The sequence below is a fragment of the Rhincodon typus genome, chromosome 4, assembly GCF_021869965.1.
Source record: "Rhincodon typus isolate 14 chromosome 4, sRhiTyp1.1, whole genome shotgun sequence".
NCBI lineage: Eukaryota > Metazoa > Chordata > Chondrichthyes > Orectolobiformes > Rhincodontidae > Rhincodon > Rhincodon typus.
Window position 1 is genome coordinate 88,288,382 of NC_063335.1, and position 14,514 is coordinate 88,302,895.

Here is a 14,514-nt window from a genome sequence, read left to right on the forward strand (position 1 = left end):
TAGGAAGGATGTGGAAGCATTGGAAAGGGTGCAGAGGAGATTTACCAAGATGTTGCCTGGTATGGAGGGAAGGTCTTATGAGGAAAGGCTGAGGGACGTGAGGCTGTTTTCGTTAGAGAGAAGGTTAAGAGGTGACTTAATAGAGACATACAAGATGATCAGAGGATTAGATAGGGTGGACAGTGGGAGCCTTTTTCCTCGGATGGTGATGGCTAGCACGAGGGGACATAGCTTTAAAATGAGGGGTGATAGATATAGGACAGATGTCAGAGGTAGGTTCTTTACTCAGAGTAGTAAGGGCGTGGAATGCCCTGCCTGCAAAAGTAGTAGACTCGCCAACATTAAGGTCATTGGATAAACATATGGATGATAATGGAATAGTTTAGGTTAGATGGGCTTCAGATTGGTTTCACAGGTCGGCGCAACATCGAGGGCCGAAGGGCCTGTACTGCGCTGTAATGTTCTATGTATGTGCATCTTGTCTGGAGGGAGCTAGAGGGGGTCAATTTTAAGAAGGTGGATGAGGAATCAATCAAGTTACTTTATCCTGGATTCTGTTGGATTCTTGATTGGTGTTGGAACTATATATGTCTTATTAAATGGACAATATTCCATTGCATTCCACACATGACATCCTGGGGCTAAGATTGTAGACAGTCGTATCCTTTGTGCTTGGCATGGCCCCAACCTGCAAGGTTCTCTCTTGATTACCACTGACTCCAATTTTGTTAGGATTCCTTGATGCCAGAATCACTCAAAACCTGCCTTTATAACAGAAACAGTCACTCCCACATCACCTCTTGAATTCATCTTCACTGACCATGGTTGTAGTGAGGACTGAAGCCACGTGGACCTTGTGGAACACAGCAATGTTATTGCTGTGAAAGTAACATTTGACAGTTGTTATGAAATAAAAGATTTCTGAATATTAACTTTAAGTTATTATGTGGACATATACAAACACATGTTTAACTTTAAACAAAGGACACTTGCTAAGGAAAGGGAACCGGACATACTTCTTGCACCTGCAATAAGCACGGACCTCATTCAGAGGCATATAATCAGGAAAACTTTCAGAGGTCACATATCTCAACTCGATGATTTGTTAAGACTATGGCACTTCTGAACTGAGTCAGACAGGATTTAACTTGCCTGACAGCAGCAGGCTCTCTTGCTCTCTTTCTTTGCAAATATTTCAACAAAGTATATCAGATCAGAATCCAATACAAGTTATCTTTACAACTTAGGGAGAGCTCCTGAAAAGAAATTCATTGCAATCCATCCCACTGTTAAAGAAAATTAATTCTGACAATTACAACTATACTATATATAAGACTGCAGAATAACTTGGGAATCATTTGGGACAACACGTGATTTACTTTTTTTTTTGATGAGTTTAACTACTGCTTTCCTTAAGTAAAGGTTCAGCACTCTACAGAGATGTCAGTTTTTTGTTTCTCCTCAGAAGTGTGCACATGCACAGGCATGAGCGAGTTTCTTACAAAGGCAGGTACATCAAGCATTTGTTCACCACACGAATATCGGGGTACTGAATGCCTACGGATAACACAAAAAATGTAGATAGCACTATAAACAGAAATCCGATAGCTACCACAAAGGATCTCGCAATCTATTGGACCTGACAATTAGAAAAGAAAGGAAAAAGAAGAATGGGGCTATGGGGCAGACCCCAGAAGTATGTGGATCCACAGGTTGCAAATCCACATATAATGAGGTAAGAGCATATATATGAATCTGATACATCCAAATTGAATTGTCAAAATGTTTATATCTTTGTTAAAGTAAGTTTATCTTGAAAATGAATGTTATTTGTCATCAACTGAGGAAATCAAGCTAACCAATTCTGAATACTGAACCTGACAGTCAGAGCTACATAACTGGTCTTATCAACAACCTGGCTAAGTTTAAACTGGCTTGATTTGATTTATTGTCGTTGCATGTACCCAAGTACAGTGAAAAGCTTTGTTTGCGAGCAGTACAGGCAGATCATTGTAGGCAAAAACATACAGATCATAGGGTGCTTAGAGTAAGGCATTCAGGTTACACTGCACAGGAGGTGCATGACGCAAGATCAACATTAACAAGATTAACCTTATTTGAAGTTGGAGAGTCCATTCATCAGTCTGATAACAGCAGGGAAAAAGCTGTTCTTGAACCTGTTGGTGCATGTGGTCAAGCTTCTGTATTTTCTGCCTCATTGACAAGGTTGAAGGAGAGCATTACTAGAGTGAGAGGGATCTTTGATGTTGGCAACCTTTCCACAGCAACAAGACGTATAAATGGAGTTCATGGATGGAAGGTTGGCTTCCGTGAGGGTCTCGGCTGTGCACAAAACCTTCTGTAGTTTTGTATGATCCTGGGCAGAGCAGTTGCCATTCCAGGCCATTATGCACCCAGGTAGTATGTTTTCTATGGTGCTTCTGTAAAAGTTGGTGAGGGACCTTAGGGACATGCTGACTTTCCTAAGCCACCGGAGGAAGAGGAGACATTGTTGTGTCTTCTTGACTATCACATCTACGTGGGAAGTCCAGGACAGGTGTCGGTTATCATCACTCCTGGGAACTTGACTTTGTTCTGATTAGAAGAAGAGTGGGACAAGAAATATCCTGGTGTCCTGAATTTCAATTGATCATTTTTAATGAACAGAGCCACTCCTGCACCCATTCCTTGCTTTCTGTCCTTCTGAATTGTCACATGTGCTTCTATACTCCAATCCTAATTCGGGTCATCTTGCAAGCAAATCTCAGTAATGGCAACTAGATTGCACTTGTTTCTCTCTATTTGTACTACTGGTTCATCTGTTTTGTTGTGAAAATTCGAATACACGACTAAGCTTTGTTCTTTTATCATTTTTGTAATCATTTAGATTTTCATTCTCTGCCCCTTCCTGCCATTGTCAGCTTATCATTTTCATAAATTCGCCCAACTCTGGTTACTTTTCCATGTGATCAAGAATTGGATGAGCCATATGAATACTCTGGCTAAATCTTTTCACTAAAGATCCTCAGCACCTTCCCAGCCCACGACTATTTCTATCAAGGACAAGGACAACAGATACCTGGCAACACCACTACTTGCAAGTTTCCCTTCAAGCCACTCACCATCCTGACTTGGAAATATATAGCCATTCCTTCACTGTTGCTGGGTCAAAATCCTGGAATTTCCTCCTTGTTGGCATTATGGGTCTACTTACAGCACACAAACTGCAGCAGTTCAAGAAGGCAGCTCACCATCACCTTCTCAAGAGGAATCAGGGAGGGGCAATAAATGTTGGACCAGCCAGCAATACCCACATCCCACAAGTGAATGAGAGCGAGCGCGAGAGAGAGAGCGAGAGAAGGTCCGAGACTAGGAATCCGGTAGCAAGTAACTCAGCACCTGACTCCCAAATCCCTCCACCATCAGGACTGCGATGGAATATTTCCCATTTGCCTGGGTGACTGCTGCTCCACCAATGAAGAAGCCTGACAGTCAAGAATATCGCATTCTGCTTGATTTGCGCCATAGCCACAAAAATTCTCTCTCCCCACCACCAATGTATGCAGCAGCAGCAGCTTTACGTACCATCTGCAAGAAGCAGTGCAGAAATTCAACAAGGCTCCGGAGACAGAATCTCAAACCCATAACCACTGCCACCTATTACAAGAGCAGCAGATTCATAGGAACACCACAATCTGCAAGTACCACTCCAAGTCACTCGATAGCCAAACTGGAACAAGCAACAGGAGAACCAGGAGGAGATATTCACCAACAAGTGGAAGAGAAAGAGGAGGATCCTGTGCATCTGAAGCAGGACAAGAGAGATTGGGGACAGCAGTGCATAAAGTGTATGTGAGAGAGCTGTGTCAGAATACAGTGCCTTCAGAATGTATGAGAGAGAACACCAGCAGAAGGAGATAAATGAAAAAAAAAACAGGAGAGAGCTTCCTCAACTTGTTTCTACCTGTAAGAGCTGAACTGCAACATCACAGGAACACAGATACGTGACTGGTAGGTATTTCTTCCATCTCTTCCATGACTGGCCAAGTGGTTTAAACTAGACATTATTTCAGGTCAAGTGTATAGTTAATAAATTCACTTTTAAAACATTTAAAATCCAAATTAATTAATTAAATAGAAGAACTGGCTAGGCAGGCAATGTGTTCCAGCTGTAGCACGTGGGAAATGCTGGATGCCGGTACCATTCACGTAGCAGCAGCAGCAAGTGTTTATTGCTTGAGGAACTTGGGGCTCTTGCTTACCCTGACATATAATCATGATCAGGATATGGTGTGCTGGAGATAATTTCAAAGATGACGCAGGATTCTAACTGTGAAGCGTGCAGTATGGAACTCCAAGAAGAGTTGATAGAGTGGGCAGATAAGTGAGAGGAGATGCACTTTGGTCAGAAGAACACTTGATGACAGGATAAAATAAGAGATACAATTCAAAACGAGGCGCCAAAGCAGAGGGACTCAAGTATGTATCTGCACAGCTCATTATGGCAGCAGGATAGGTGGGCAGAGGATTTAATAAAGCATAGGTTAGTAAGCTTTATTCGTGGGGGAACAGAGTACAAGAGCAAGGAGGTAAGTTGAACTTGCACGACACTTAATAGATCAAAGAATCCCCACAGTGTGGAAACAGGCCCTTCGGCCCACACTGATCCTCAATCATCTCACCCAAACCCATCCCCCTATAACCCACCTAATAGACACATCCCTGAACACTACAGGCCAATCCACCTAGCCTGCACATCTTTGGACTGTGGGCGAAACTGGAGCACCCAGAGGAAGCCCACGCAGACACGGCGAGTGTGCAAACGTCACACACACAGTCACCCGAGGGCGGAATCAAACCCGGGTTCCTGGTGCTGTGAGGCAGCACTATTAACCACCGAGCCACCGTGCCACCCACTTGTTAGAAGATCTCAGCTGAAGTATTGTGTACAGTTGTGGGTTCCATCTTACTGGAAAGATGGAATTCAATGGAGAAAGTGCAGAAGCAATTTACAAGCATGGTTCCAGGTATGAGAAACTTCAGCTATGAGGATAGGTTGAAGGAGCTGAAACTGTTCTTCTTGGAGAGAAAGTGGGTGGGAGGAAAACAGATTTTCAAAATTATGAAGGGGCTGAAGACTAGATAGGGAGAAGCTTTTCCCCTTCTTAAGAAGAACAAGAATGAGAGGACATTGACTTAAAGTAGCAAGGGTGATATGAATAAATACACACAAAATTTTTCGGATATGAAATATACTGCCTGCAAAAGTTGTAGAGACAGGTTCAATTGAGGCATTAAACAGGATATTGATGATTATTTGGATAGAAATGTTGTGCACAGAAATGCGGAAAAAGTAAGACAGATTCACACTAGGTCATGATACCCGGTTGAAGAGCTAATGCAAGCACAACAGACCAAATGGCCTCGTTCTGCATCGTAACAGTTCTGAGATTCTGTAAAAGTTAAAAAGTCAAAGATTAAGGTTCTTGATCTGAATGCACACAGTATTTGTAAGATAGGTGAGTTGATAACATAATTAATATAACTTGATAGCTATTACAGAGCATGGGGTTGTGTGGTGACCATGAATGGAAACTTAAAATTCAAAGGCATTTGACTTCTGGATTATTTGACAAACAGGCCAATAAGATAGGGAAGCATTCTTGTAAAAGGAAGGTATAAAGTGCAGAGTGAACAGTGATGGAACTGCAGTAGATGGTTCCGTGGAATCAGTGGTGGAAATAAGGAATAGCAGGAAAAACAAGTCACGGGAGGGTAGATCCAATTAGGCATTCAAGAAGGGCATCATAATTATTATGGGTGTTTCAAATTTGTATATCGACTGGACAAATCAGGTGGGCAAAGCAAAGATGCAAAATGAATTTGTAGAGTGCATCAGGGATTTTGTTTTGAGAAGAATGCTGCACAACCAACTTGAGAACAAACTATTTCAGACGTGGTCATGTATAATAGGATAGGACTGAAAGTATGTCATAGTTACGGATCCTGTTAGATAGTGATCACACCACTGTAGAAGTTCAATTCCATTTGAAGGAAAGCAACTTGGGTCTCGTATCAGTGTTCTCAATTTAAATGAGGGCAATTGTAGAGGTATGAAGAAACAATTATCTCAAGCGGGTGGAAAACATACTAAGGGGTAAGTCAGTCAATAAACTGTGCCAAACATTTAAGCAGATATTTCATAATACTCAATAAAAACTTACATTGATCAGTAAGTAGGATTTGATGAGGATGAAACTCCCATGGTTAGCAAAAGTGGTCAAGGAGAGTGTCCAACCCAAAACAAAGTCACACAAGTGGCAAAAAATGGTTGCAAGCCAGAAGATTGGGAATTTTTTAAAGATGACTAAAAAGCTAAAAAAGGAGAGAATTTATTGTCAAGGTAAATTGACAAGAAATGTAAAAAACAAACAGCAAGAGTTTTTACAATACACAAACAGAATAGCTAAAGTGTCGGATGCTTGGATGATGCAACTGGGGAATTAAAAATGAGGAACAGGGAAACAGCAGAAAATTTAAACCCATGTTTTGTACTGATCTTCGCAACAGAGGACACTCTGAAGATCCCAAACTTATCAGACAATGTGCACATTGGAGGAAAGATGTAATAAAAGTCTCTACCACAAAGATCAAAGTATTTGACGAATACAGGGTCTGTTTCAGGTTGGAAAGATTTAACTAGTGGAGTGCCAAAAGGATCAGTCCTACAGCTTCAATTATTTACTATCTATGTTAATGATTTTGGAGGATGGAGAATCTAATGTATTAAAATTTGATGTTTCAGAAATAGGTGGAAGGGGGATTTTAAGTAGGTTGAGTGAATGAGCAAAAACTTGGTAATGAAGCTTAAATGTAGGAAAATGAGATCATGCATCTTGGTGGGATGATTCAAAAGGCAAAATGGAGACAGCCTCCAAAAAAAATGCACAGTGCAAAGGAGTCTGGGTATTCTTGTGCATGAAAATCAAAAAGCTGACATGCAAGTGCAGCAAGTAACTAAGAAGGCAACTGCAATTTTGGCTTCTTTTGCTCAGGGGTTGGAGCTTAACAATAGGTAAGGCTTGTTATAACTCTACAGGGTGCCAGTGCGTCCTCGTCCATGGTACTATACAAAGTTGTAGTCCCCATATTGTAAAAAGGATTCATTGGTGTTGGGAACAGTTCAAAAGGGACACACTAGGCTGATTCTGGGATGAAAGAATTGCAGTATCAAGAACAACAGAAGTAGTGAAGGCTTTATTCATTAGCATTTAGAAAAATGAAGGGTGATTTTTTTTTGAAACTTACAAAAATTATGAGGGGCTTGACAGAATAGATGTTGAAATGATGTTTCCACTACTTGTTTAGGCTACCATTATTACTCATACATACTTTGCCCAGAGGGCAGTCAAGAGTCAATCACATTGCCATTCGTCTAGAATCACATTGAGGCTAAACTGATAAGGTTGGCAAAAATCTTTCCCTGAAGGACACTAGTGAACTAGATGAATTTTTTTGACAATCAACAGTCACCATTCATCTAAGCTTCGTTTTCATTCTAGATTTTTATTAAATTCAAATTTCATCATCTGACATGGTGGAAAACAAATCCATCTCATCAAAACAACAGTCTCGTGTTCTGGATTACTAGTCCAGTGACATTATCACAACACCACCATCACCTCCCCTGAAGTCCTAAATCCTGGCACCAGGCAGGCAATTCTGCCTTCTGGACTCCTGATGTTTGCTGCAGAGAACAGAGTCAGAGTCAAATCTCCCGTGCTGAATGGCTTACTGTACCATGATGCCAAAATCAGTTATTTTTTACTACCTTATAGCCCTCAAACTTGCCCAAATGTGCTGGAAGTACTCCAAACTTGTTGCACAATTGCTAAGACAGAGGTTCCTTCATTTCCTGCCTCAATTCCATTCACCCTCTCATATTCCTGACCCCTTATCAATCCAGAACCCCTATCTTAAGGGATGCGACTGCCTCCGGGAACAAAAGAAGTATCCATATACCTTAACCTTTCTTTGATGAATCACAGTTTGCAGCTCAGCTCTCAACTCAAAAGTAGTTTCATGTGCTGAAGACCACAGTATTAGCATCTTTGCTCTGGACTGCACTACCTTCAACGAGCTCCCAAATCCTACAGTTGCAACACATCACTGAGTTTTTGTTTAAAAAAATCAATAATGAATAACTTACAAACCTAATAATCTTAATAAGACTTATTACTGCTCAAAAACCTACTTTGAATGAAACCTTACAATTACCAATAAAATTCCAGGACTTTAGCAGTTAGAGTAAGTCAGCAAAATATTCACCACTCAATTATTTACTTGCTTCCCTGACAGCACTGAGCTCTCAAGCTGACACACTGACTCAGCTGCACATCATTAATGTGAGCTGGTGGCAGAGGGACACAGAATTTCAACAATAATAATACACACGATACTTGATCCCATTGATGACTTGCACTCCATTCAATCTGGAATATAGTCAGCAAGCACAAACCATGCAAGGTACTTTTGAAAATCAAGATGAATGCCCAAAAAAATTACAGATAAAATGAAAGGAAATCCGCATGAAGCAGGGAGGAAACACTAGCATAAAAGAATAAGAAAGGTGAATCCAAGGTTGACACTGCTAAGAGATTGGTATGTAGATTTACATGAAGATAACAGATTGCAGGGGCAAAATCTCGACATTACTTACCTAAAGCAGCCTTGGCAGCTGCTGAAGCCACTCGAGGGTCCACAACTGAGGCCAGGAATGCCACAGTGCTCATTACAGGATTCCCTGACTGGCTGAAAGGAACAGGTTGGAAGGCGAGAGGGCCAAGGGAGGAGTCTGTGTCTTCCAAGTAAGGGTCTTCAATGGGCAGTCGCAGAAAGTTCAATATACACTCATCCTGTGTACGACTGCCAACATGCTCAGATACTTTATTCCAGTCATCTTTGTACATTTCCAGAGCCTATAAAGCAAAGAATGAGCGAGTTTTTGTTTAAAAAAGTCAATAGTGTTTACAAAATATATTTAGTCAGTAAAGAACTTAGGAAAGTTCAAGACATGACCAGATTTTGCATTCATACGGCCAACACCAAAAACTAAAATCATTCAATTACATACTCCTCCAAATACACAATTAAATTGGATCCTGAAGTAGTAAAGGACAATTTCTTCCTCAGACTTGTTAATGTGTAAAACAGATAAACATTAAGAGCTTGGACTCATTTTCTCTTCCAAATTTCAGCCAGCATTGATATTGATTTTCTGTAATTCATTGAAATATTAGAAGAATGCCCAAGGATTAGAAGATAGTAAAAAAATAAAACCACTATTAAGTGACAAAAGCAGAGAAAATGTAGAACTAGATACCATTTGGCTTACCGTCAATAATATTCAAAATTTTAAAGTTTATAATTATGCTTTTAAATTTTTAAAGTGAAAGGCAGGATGTTTAGAGAGTATATGAGGAAAGGGTTTTTCACTCAGAGGGTGGTGGGGGTCTGGAATGCACTGCTTGAGGGGAGTTGAGGTGAGAAACCTCAAACATTAGAAGGACTTGTATGAGCACCTCGAATGTCATAACATTCAAGGTTATAGGCTTGGTGCAGGAAAGTGAGAATAGTGAAGGTAGTAGTATATTTTTGATGGTACAGAAGTATAGTGGTATATTTCTGATGTGCAGAAGGGCCGATTTTGTACTGTATGATTCTTTGATCATTAGTGTTATGATAACACAAATTTAAATAAAAGTACAATTAAGCAAATTCAATAAGACTCATGAAAGACAAATGGTGTTTGCCAAATCTGTTAAAGATGAAACTAGCAAGATCGAAAGGGGTGGATGTAGCATACAAGGATTTTGAAGAAACATTCGATATATTGTCACCGAAGACATCATCACTCAAAATTACGACTATCAAACCGAGTTTCATACTGGAACCTGACTTGCAGAGTGCTACATCAGTTGGGAATCATAAGAAGAGATGATTTCCACTGTCTGGGAAACATAGAACGTGGGGACCCAAGTCAGAATAAGGGTTTGGTGATATCAGTCTTAGAAGAGAAGAAATTTCTTCACTGGCACAAATTGCAATTGTTTTAAAAATATTTTCGACCTGAGGATTAGCGATATTTTGTTGTTGGTATGGAGATTTGGTTTTCAAACAACTCAGTCTTGATTAGCACAAGATAAAAAAGCTTTTTCAGCATGTTGCCTTCAGCAGTGTCAGTTGACAGTTAATTAAAAGCCAGACTGAAGTGGCTGAGGACTTCATGAAGCATGCCTGACAAGATTGCCGTCTGATCCTGAGCACTTGTTAATATGTCATACTTGTAAGCGCTATGTCCATCAACCATTTTAATCCTTTCATCCAATGACAATGGGAGCTTCCATTTGCCAGCCACTTCAACACACCATCGTGCTCCCTGGCCAACATTTCTGTCTCGGGTCTGCTGCAGTGCCCCAGCAAGGCTCAAGCGCAAGCTGAAAGAACAGCATCTCACTACCCCACTTGGGGACCATGCAGCCTTCAGGACTCAAATGCAGAGTCCAATAATTTTACAACCTTCCATGTTATTCATCTACCTCCCACCACTGGCCCTGCCATGATATTAGCTGCTTTCAGCACATTTTCACCTACTTATGGCCTCCATTATCAACTCTTCTTTCTCCCTGGGATACTATCATATCTTGCCCACTTAACTGTTGTTCTCTCTCTCTGGGCTCAATCTCCAGCTATCATTCACTCCTTTTCCTCTCCAACCCTGACTTCAGCTCACATATCACCTTTCGCTAGCTACTATCAGTTTTGGAGAAGGGTCAATGGACTCAAAATGTTGTTAACTCTGCTTTCTCTCTATAGAGATGCTGCCAGACCTGCTGGATTTCTCCAGCAATTTCTGCTTTTGTTTCAGATTTTCAGCATCTGCAGTTTTTCATTTTATTTATCTGAAAGTTAATTACTATTGGGCCGTATTTTCCAAGGAGTGGCAATCTCACGTACAGAATGGGGGAGATTCTGCTCAGTTCTCTCTCAGAAAGGCAGAGCTATACTTCAATTCTGACAATTCTTTCTTGGTAGAGAACTGACATAGGAAGGCAAACAACATTGTTTTTTTAGGTAGTCAATTGTTATATTGTGAACTTGAAAGACCCTGACAGCCACTTTGACAATTGCTGTCAAAATGTAAGGACATAAGACAAGTGGCGTTTTTGTGTGTTGAGAGGCTAGGGAGAACAGGAATCCATGAGTGGGATGCTAAGGTGCCAGATAAGTAGGATATTAGCTGGGTTAAGTGGTAGCATGCCAGGCAAGTAGGGAGTCAGGAGCAGACTGTCGGAGAGCGAGGGAAGAGTGTCAATATGTAGGGTGTCAAATGCGTAGGGTGACAGCTGGGGAGTTTACGATGTACCAGGTGGCAAGGTAAGTGATGTCGAGGGTGGGTCGGTGAAATCAGGCCCGGCAAGAGGTGGGGAAGGTGGGTGTCAGGTATGGGATGTTCAGGTCTGGTGGCAGTAAGAGTGTCAAGCCAGGTTTGGACCAGTCCAATGTGGGTACGGAAGTGTTGTGTCAGATCCCAAGGGGGAAGGGTACGTCAGGTCCCAAATGGATGCCTACTGAGAGCTAGAACAGAATTTACAAAACTGGACTCTCAATGCAGCATGTTTCACTAGTTCTTCTGCTTTGCCAAGAATTTCAAAGCAGTACAGGTTACAAAATATGATTGAGAAAGGATATACAGGTAGTTCTCCTATAACACAATAATAGCCTTCTTGTGTGACCTCACACTAAAGAAAATAGTCATAGAAAATTGCACTTTCGGGAAATTGCTACAGCAAATCGTTATACTGTACAGTAAAAAGTTCATGTTATCCAAACAGCGTCCACTATTCATCAATCCTGTTACAGCCAATTCGCGTTAATGAGACACATGTTACAGCAGAACAATCTGTAGTTGCGTTCAAGGCTGTTCAGAGAAGGCCAACAAGATTGATTCCAGAGATGACAGATTTATCTTATCAAGAGAGATTGATCAGTTTAGGCCTATACTCTCTGGAGTTTAGAAGAATAACAGAAGATCGAATTGAAGTATGTCAGATACTAAAGGGTATTGACAAAATAGACAGAGAGGCTGTTTCGTCACGTTGGGTAATCCAGATCAAGAGATCATGGTTTTAGGATAAAGGGTGGCAGATTTAAAACAGAGATAAGGAGAGATTACTTCTCCTAAGTGATCATGAATCTGTGGAATTCACTACCCAGAGTATGGTGGATGCTGGAACACAATAAATTTGAGGAGGACATAAGATTTTTAATTAGGTATGTGTTGAAGGGTTACAGAAAGCAGGTAAGCAAGTGTAGTCAAAAGGTGAAATCTGCTACGGACTCATTGAATGGCAGAGCAGGCTCAACGGGCTGAATTGCCTACTCCTGCTCCTATTTATTTATTTTTTACACCTGAATAGCTCACAATTGACAAATTTACTCTGATTACCTCCCAGAAAAAGTGTTCATAATAAAACACAATTTATATTAATGCTGTACTTTGCTAAAAGAGTTACTGAAATAGCAGTTACAAAAGCGAGAAAAGTAAAGTTATGAATGAGAAGTACCCACCTCCAACAGCAGCAGTGTTTCCTGGTCTGTCCAATCCCTTGATACACTGGCCTTACTTTGCTGCAAGATAGAAGCAGTGGAAAAATATAAACATCCAAAATGAGAAGAGTTGACATTTTTGAAAATGTTCACACTGTCCATCTGCTAAGCTTCCTTCTGTTCTCCAAGCAACTGACAGGGAAAATCTCAAAGTCTTCTCCAGGCATATAAGCAGCAAGAGAATGGTTAAAAGGGAGTAGTTAGGCCGATCGGAGACCAAATGAGGGATTTACAGACACAAGCAGGGAGCATGGCTGAGGTGTTAAATGACTATTTTGCATCAATCTTTACAAAAAAATGGAGGGTACTACCTAAGCACAGTGACAGAAGAAGGAAGTGTCACTAGAAGGGATCAAAATTAATAGGGAAGATGTCTTGGACAGACTGTTGGCACTTAAAAATAACAAGGCATTTGGACCAGATGAGATGCATCCAAGGATTTAAGTGAGGTTAAAAATTGTGGAGTCACTGGCCATATTTCAGTATTTGTTGGAACAGGGGAGGTGCCAGAAGACTGGAGAATTGCTGACATTACAGTCTTGTTCAAAATATGTTGCAAGGATAATCCCGAAAATTCAGACTAGTTTAACTTGGGTAATGAGGAGACCTTTGGAAACAATTATTCAGGATAGAATCAGTAGTCACATGCAAAAAAGCTGGGTTGATTAGGAAGAGTCAGTATGGATTTCTCAAGGGGAAATTGTGTTTAACTGACTTAGAGTTTTTTGAACAGGCAATGGAAAGGGTTGATGAGCATAATGCTGTGATGTGTTAGACATGGATTTCCAGAATGCATTTCACACAGGGCCTCACAACAGACTCGAGGAAAGTTGGAGGTCATAGTATAAAACTGACAGTAGAAACATGAGATACAAGATTGGCAGAGTGATATGAAACAGACTAATGGTCAATGGATATTTGTCAGCTGGAGAAAAGTTTGTAGTGGAGTGACCCAGCAGCTGACATTGGAAAAGCAAGGGTCCCAATATCTACTAATGGGTACTCCAAATGTGGCCTTACCAATGTCTTATACAGCTGTAACACACTGTACTCGGTGTTCTGATCGATGAAGGCTAGTGTGCCAAACATCATCTTTACCCCCTGTTTACCTGTGATACCACTTTCAAGACACGAAACACCTCACCCTAGTTCTCTCTGTTCGACAACAATCCCCAAGGCCTAACTGTGCAAGTCCTGCCCTGGTTTGTCTTAACAAAATGCAGCACCTCTTTTTATCCTTCTGTCATTCCTTGGCCCACTGGCTCAGATGATCAAGATCCCACTGTATTCCGAGATAACCTTCTTCACTGTTCAGGATACCATCAATATTGGTAACATCCACAAACTTACTAACCATGCCTCCTATATTCTCATCCAAATCACTCATATAAACGACAAACAACAGTGGACCCAGCACCGTTCGCAGTAGCACACCGCTAGTCATAGGCCTCCAGTCTGAGCAACAAACCTCTACTAGGACCCTCTGTCTCCTACCATCAAGTCAATTTTGTATCCAATCAACCAGTTCTTCCTGGATCACATGGGATCTAAAAACTTAATAATCAGTCTACCATATGGAACCGTGTCAAAAGCCTTGCTAAAGTCCCTGTTGACAACGTCTGCAGCTCTGTCTTCATCTATCTCTTGGTCACTTCTTCAAAAATCTCAAATCAAGTTCGTGAGACATGATTTCCCATGCACAAATCCATGCTGACTATCCCTAATCAGTCCTTGCCCTTCCAAATGCATGCAGATCCTGTCTCTCAGAATCCTCTCCAACAACTTGCTGACGTCAGGTCACCGGTCTCTCGATCCCTGGCTTTTCCATACGGTTTTTCTTAAAAT

The 14,514-nt window shown here is 41.1% G+C and overlaps 1 protein-coding gene across 3 annotated transcripts in view; it reads right to left on the reverse strand.

The window, feature by feature from the left end:
- Positions 1-14,514, reverse strand: part of smarcc1a (SWI/SNF related, matrix associated, actin dependent regulator of chromatin, subfamily c, member 1a) — a 192,342-nt gene that overhangs the window by 82,231 nt on the left and 95,597 nt on the right. For all 3 annotated transcript variants that reach the window (XM_048595545.1, XM_048595544.1, XM_048595546.1), the window contains 2 exons: positions 12,631-12,690; positions 8,720-8,978 (listed from right to left, as the gene is read on the reverse strand). In XM_048595545.1, the coding sequence (XP_048451502.1) occupies positions 8,720-8,978; positions 12,631-12,690 (319 nt within the window). The remainder of the gene's footprint in view (positions 1-8,719; positions 8,979-12,630; positions 12,691-14,514) is intronic.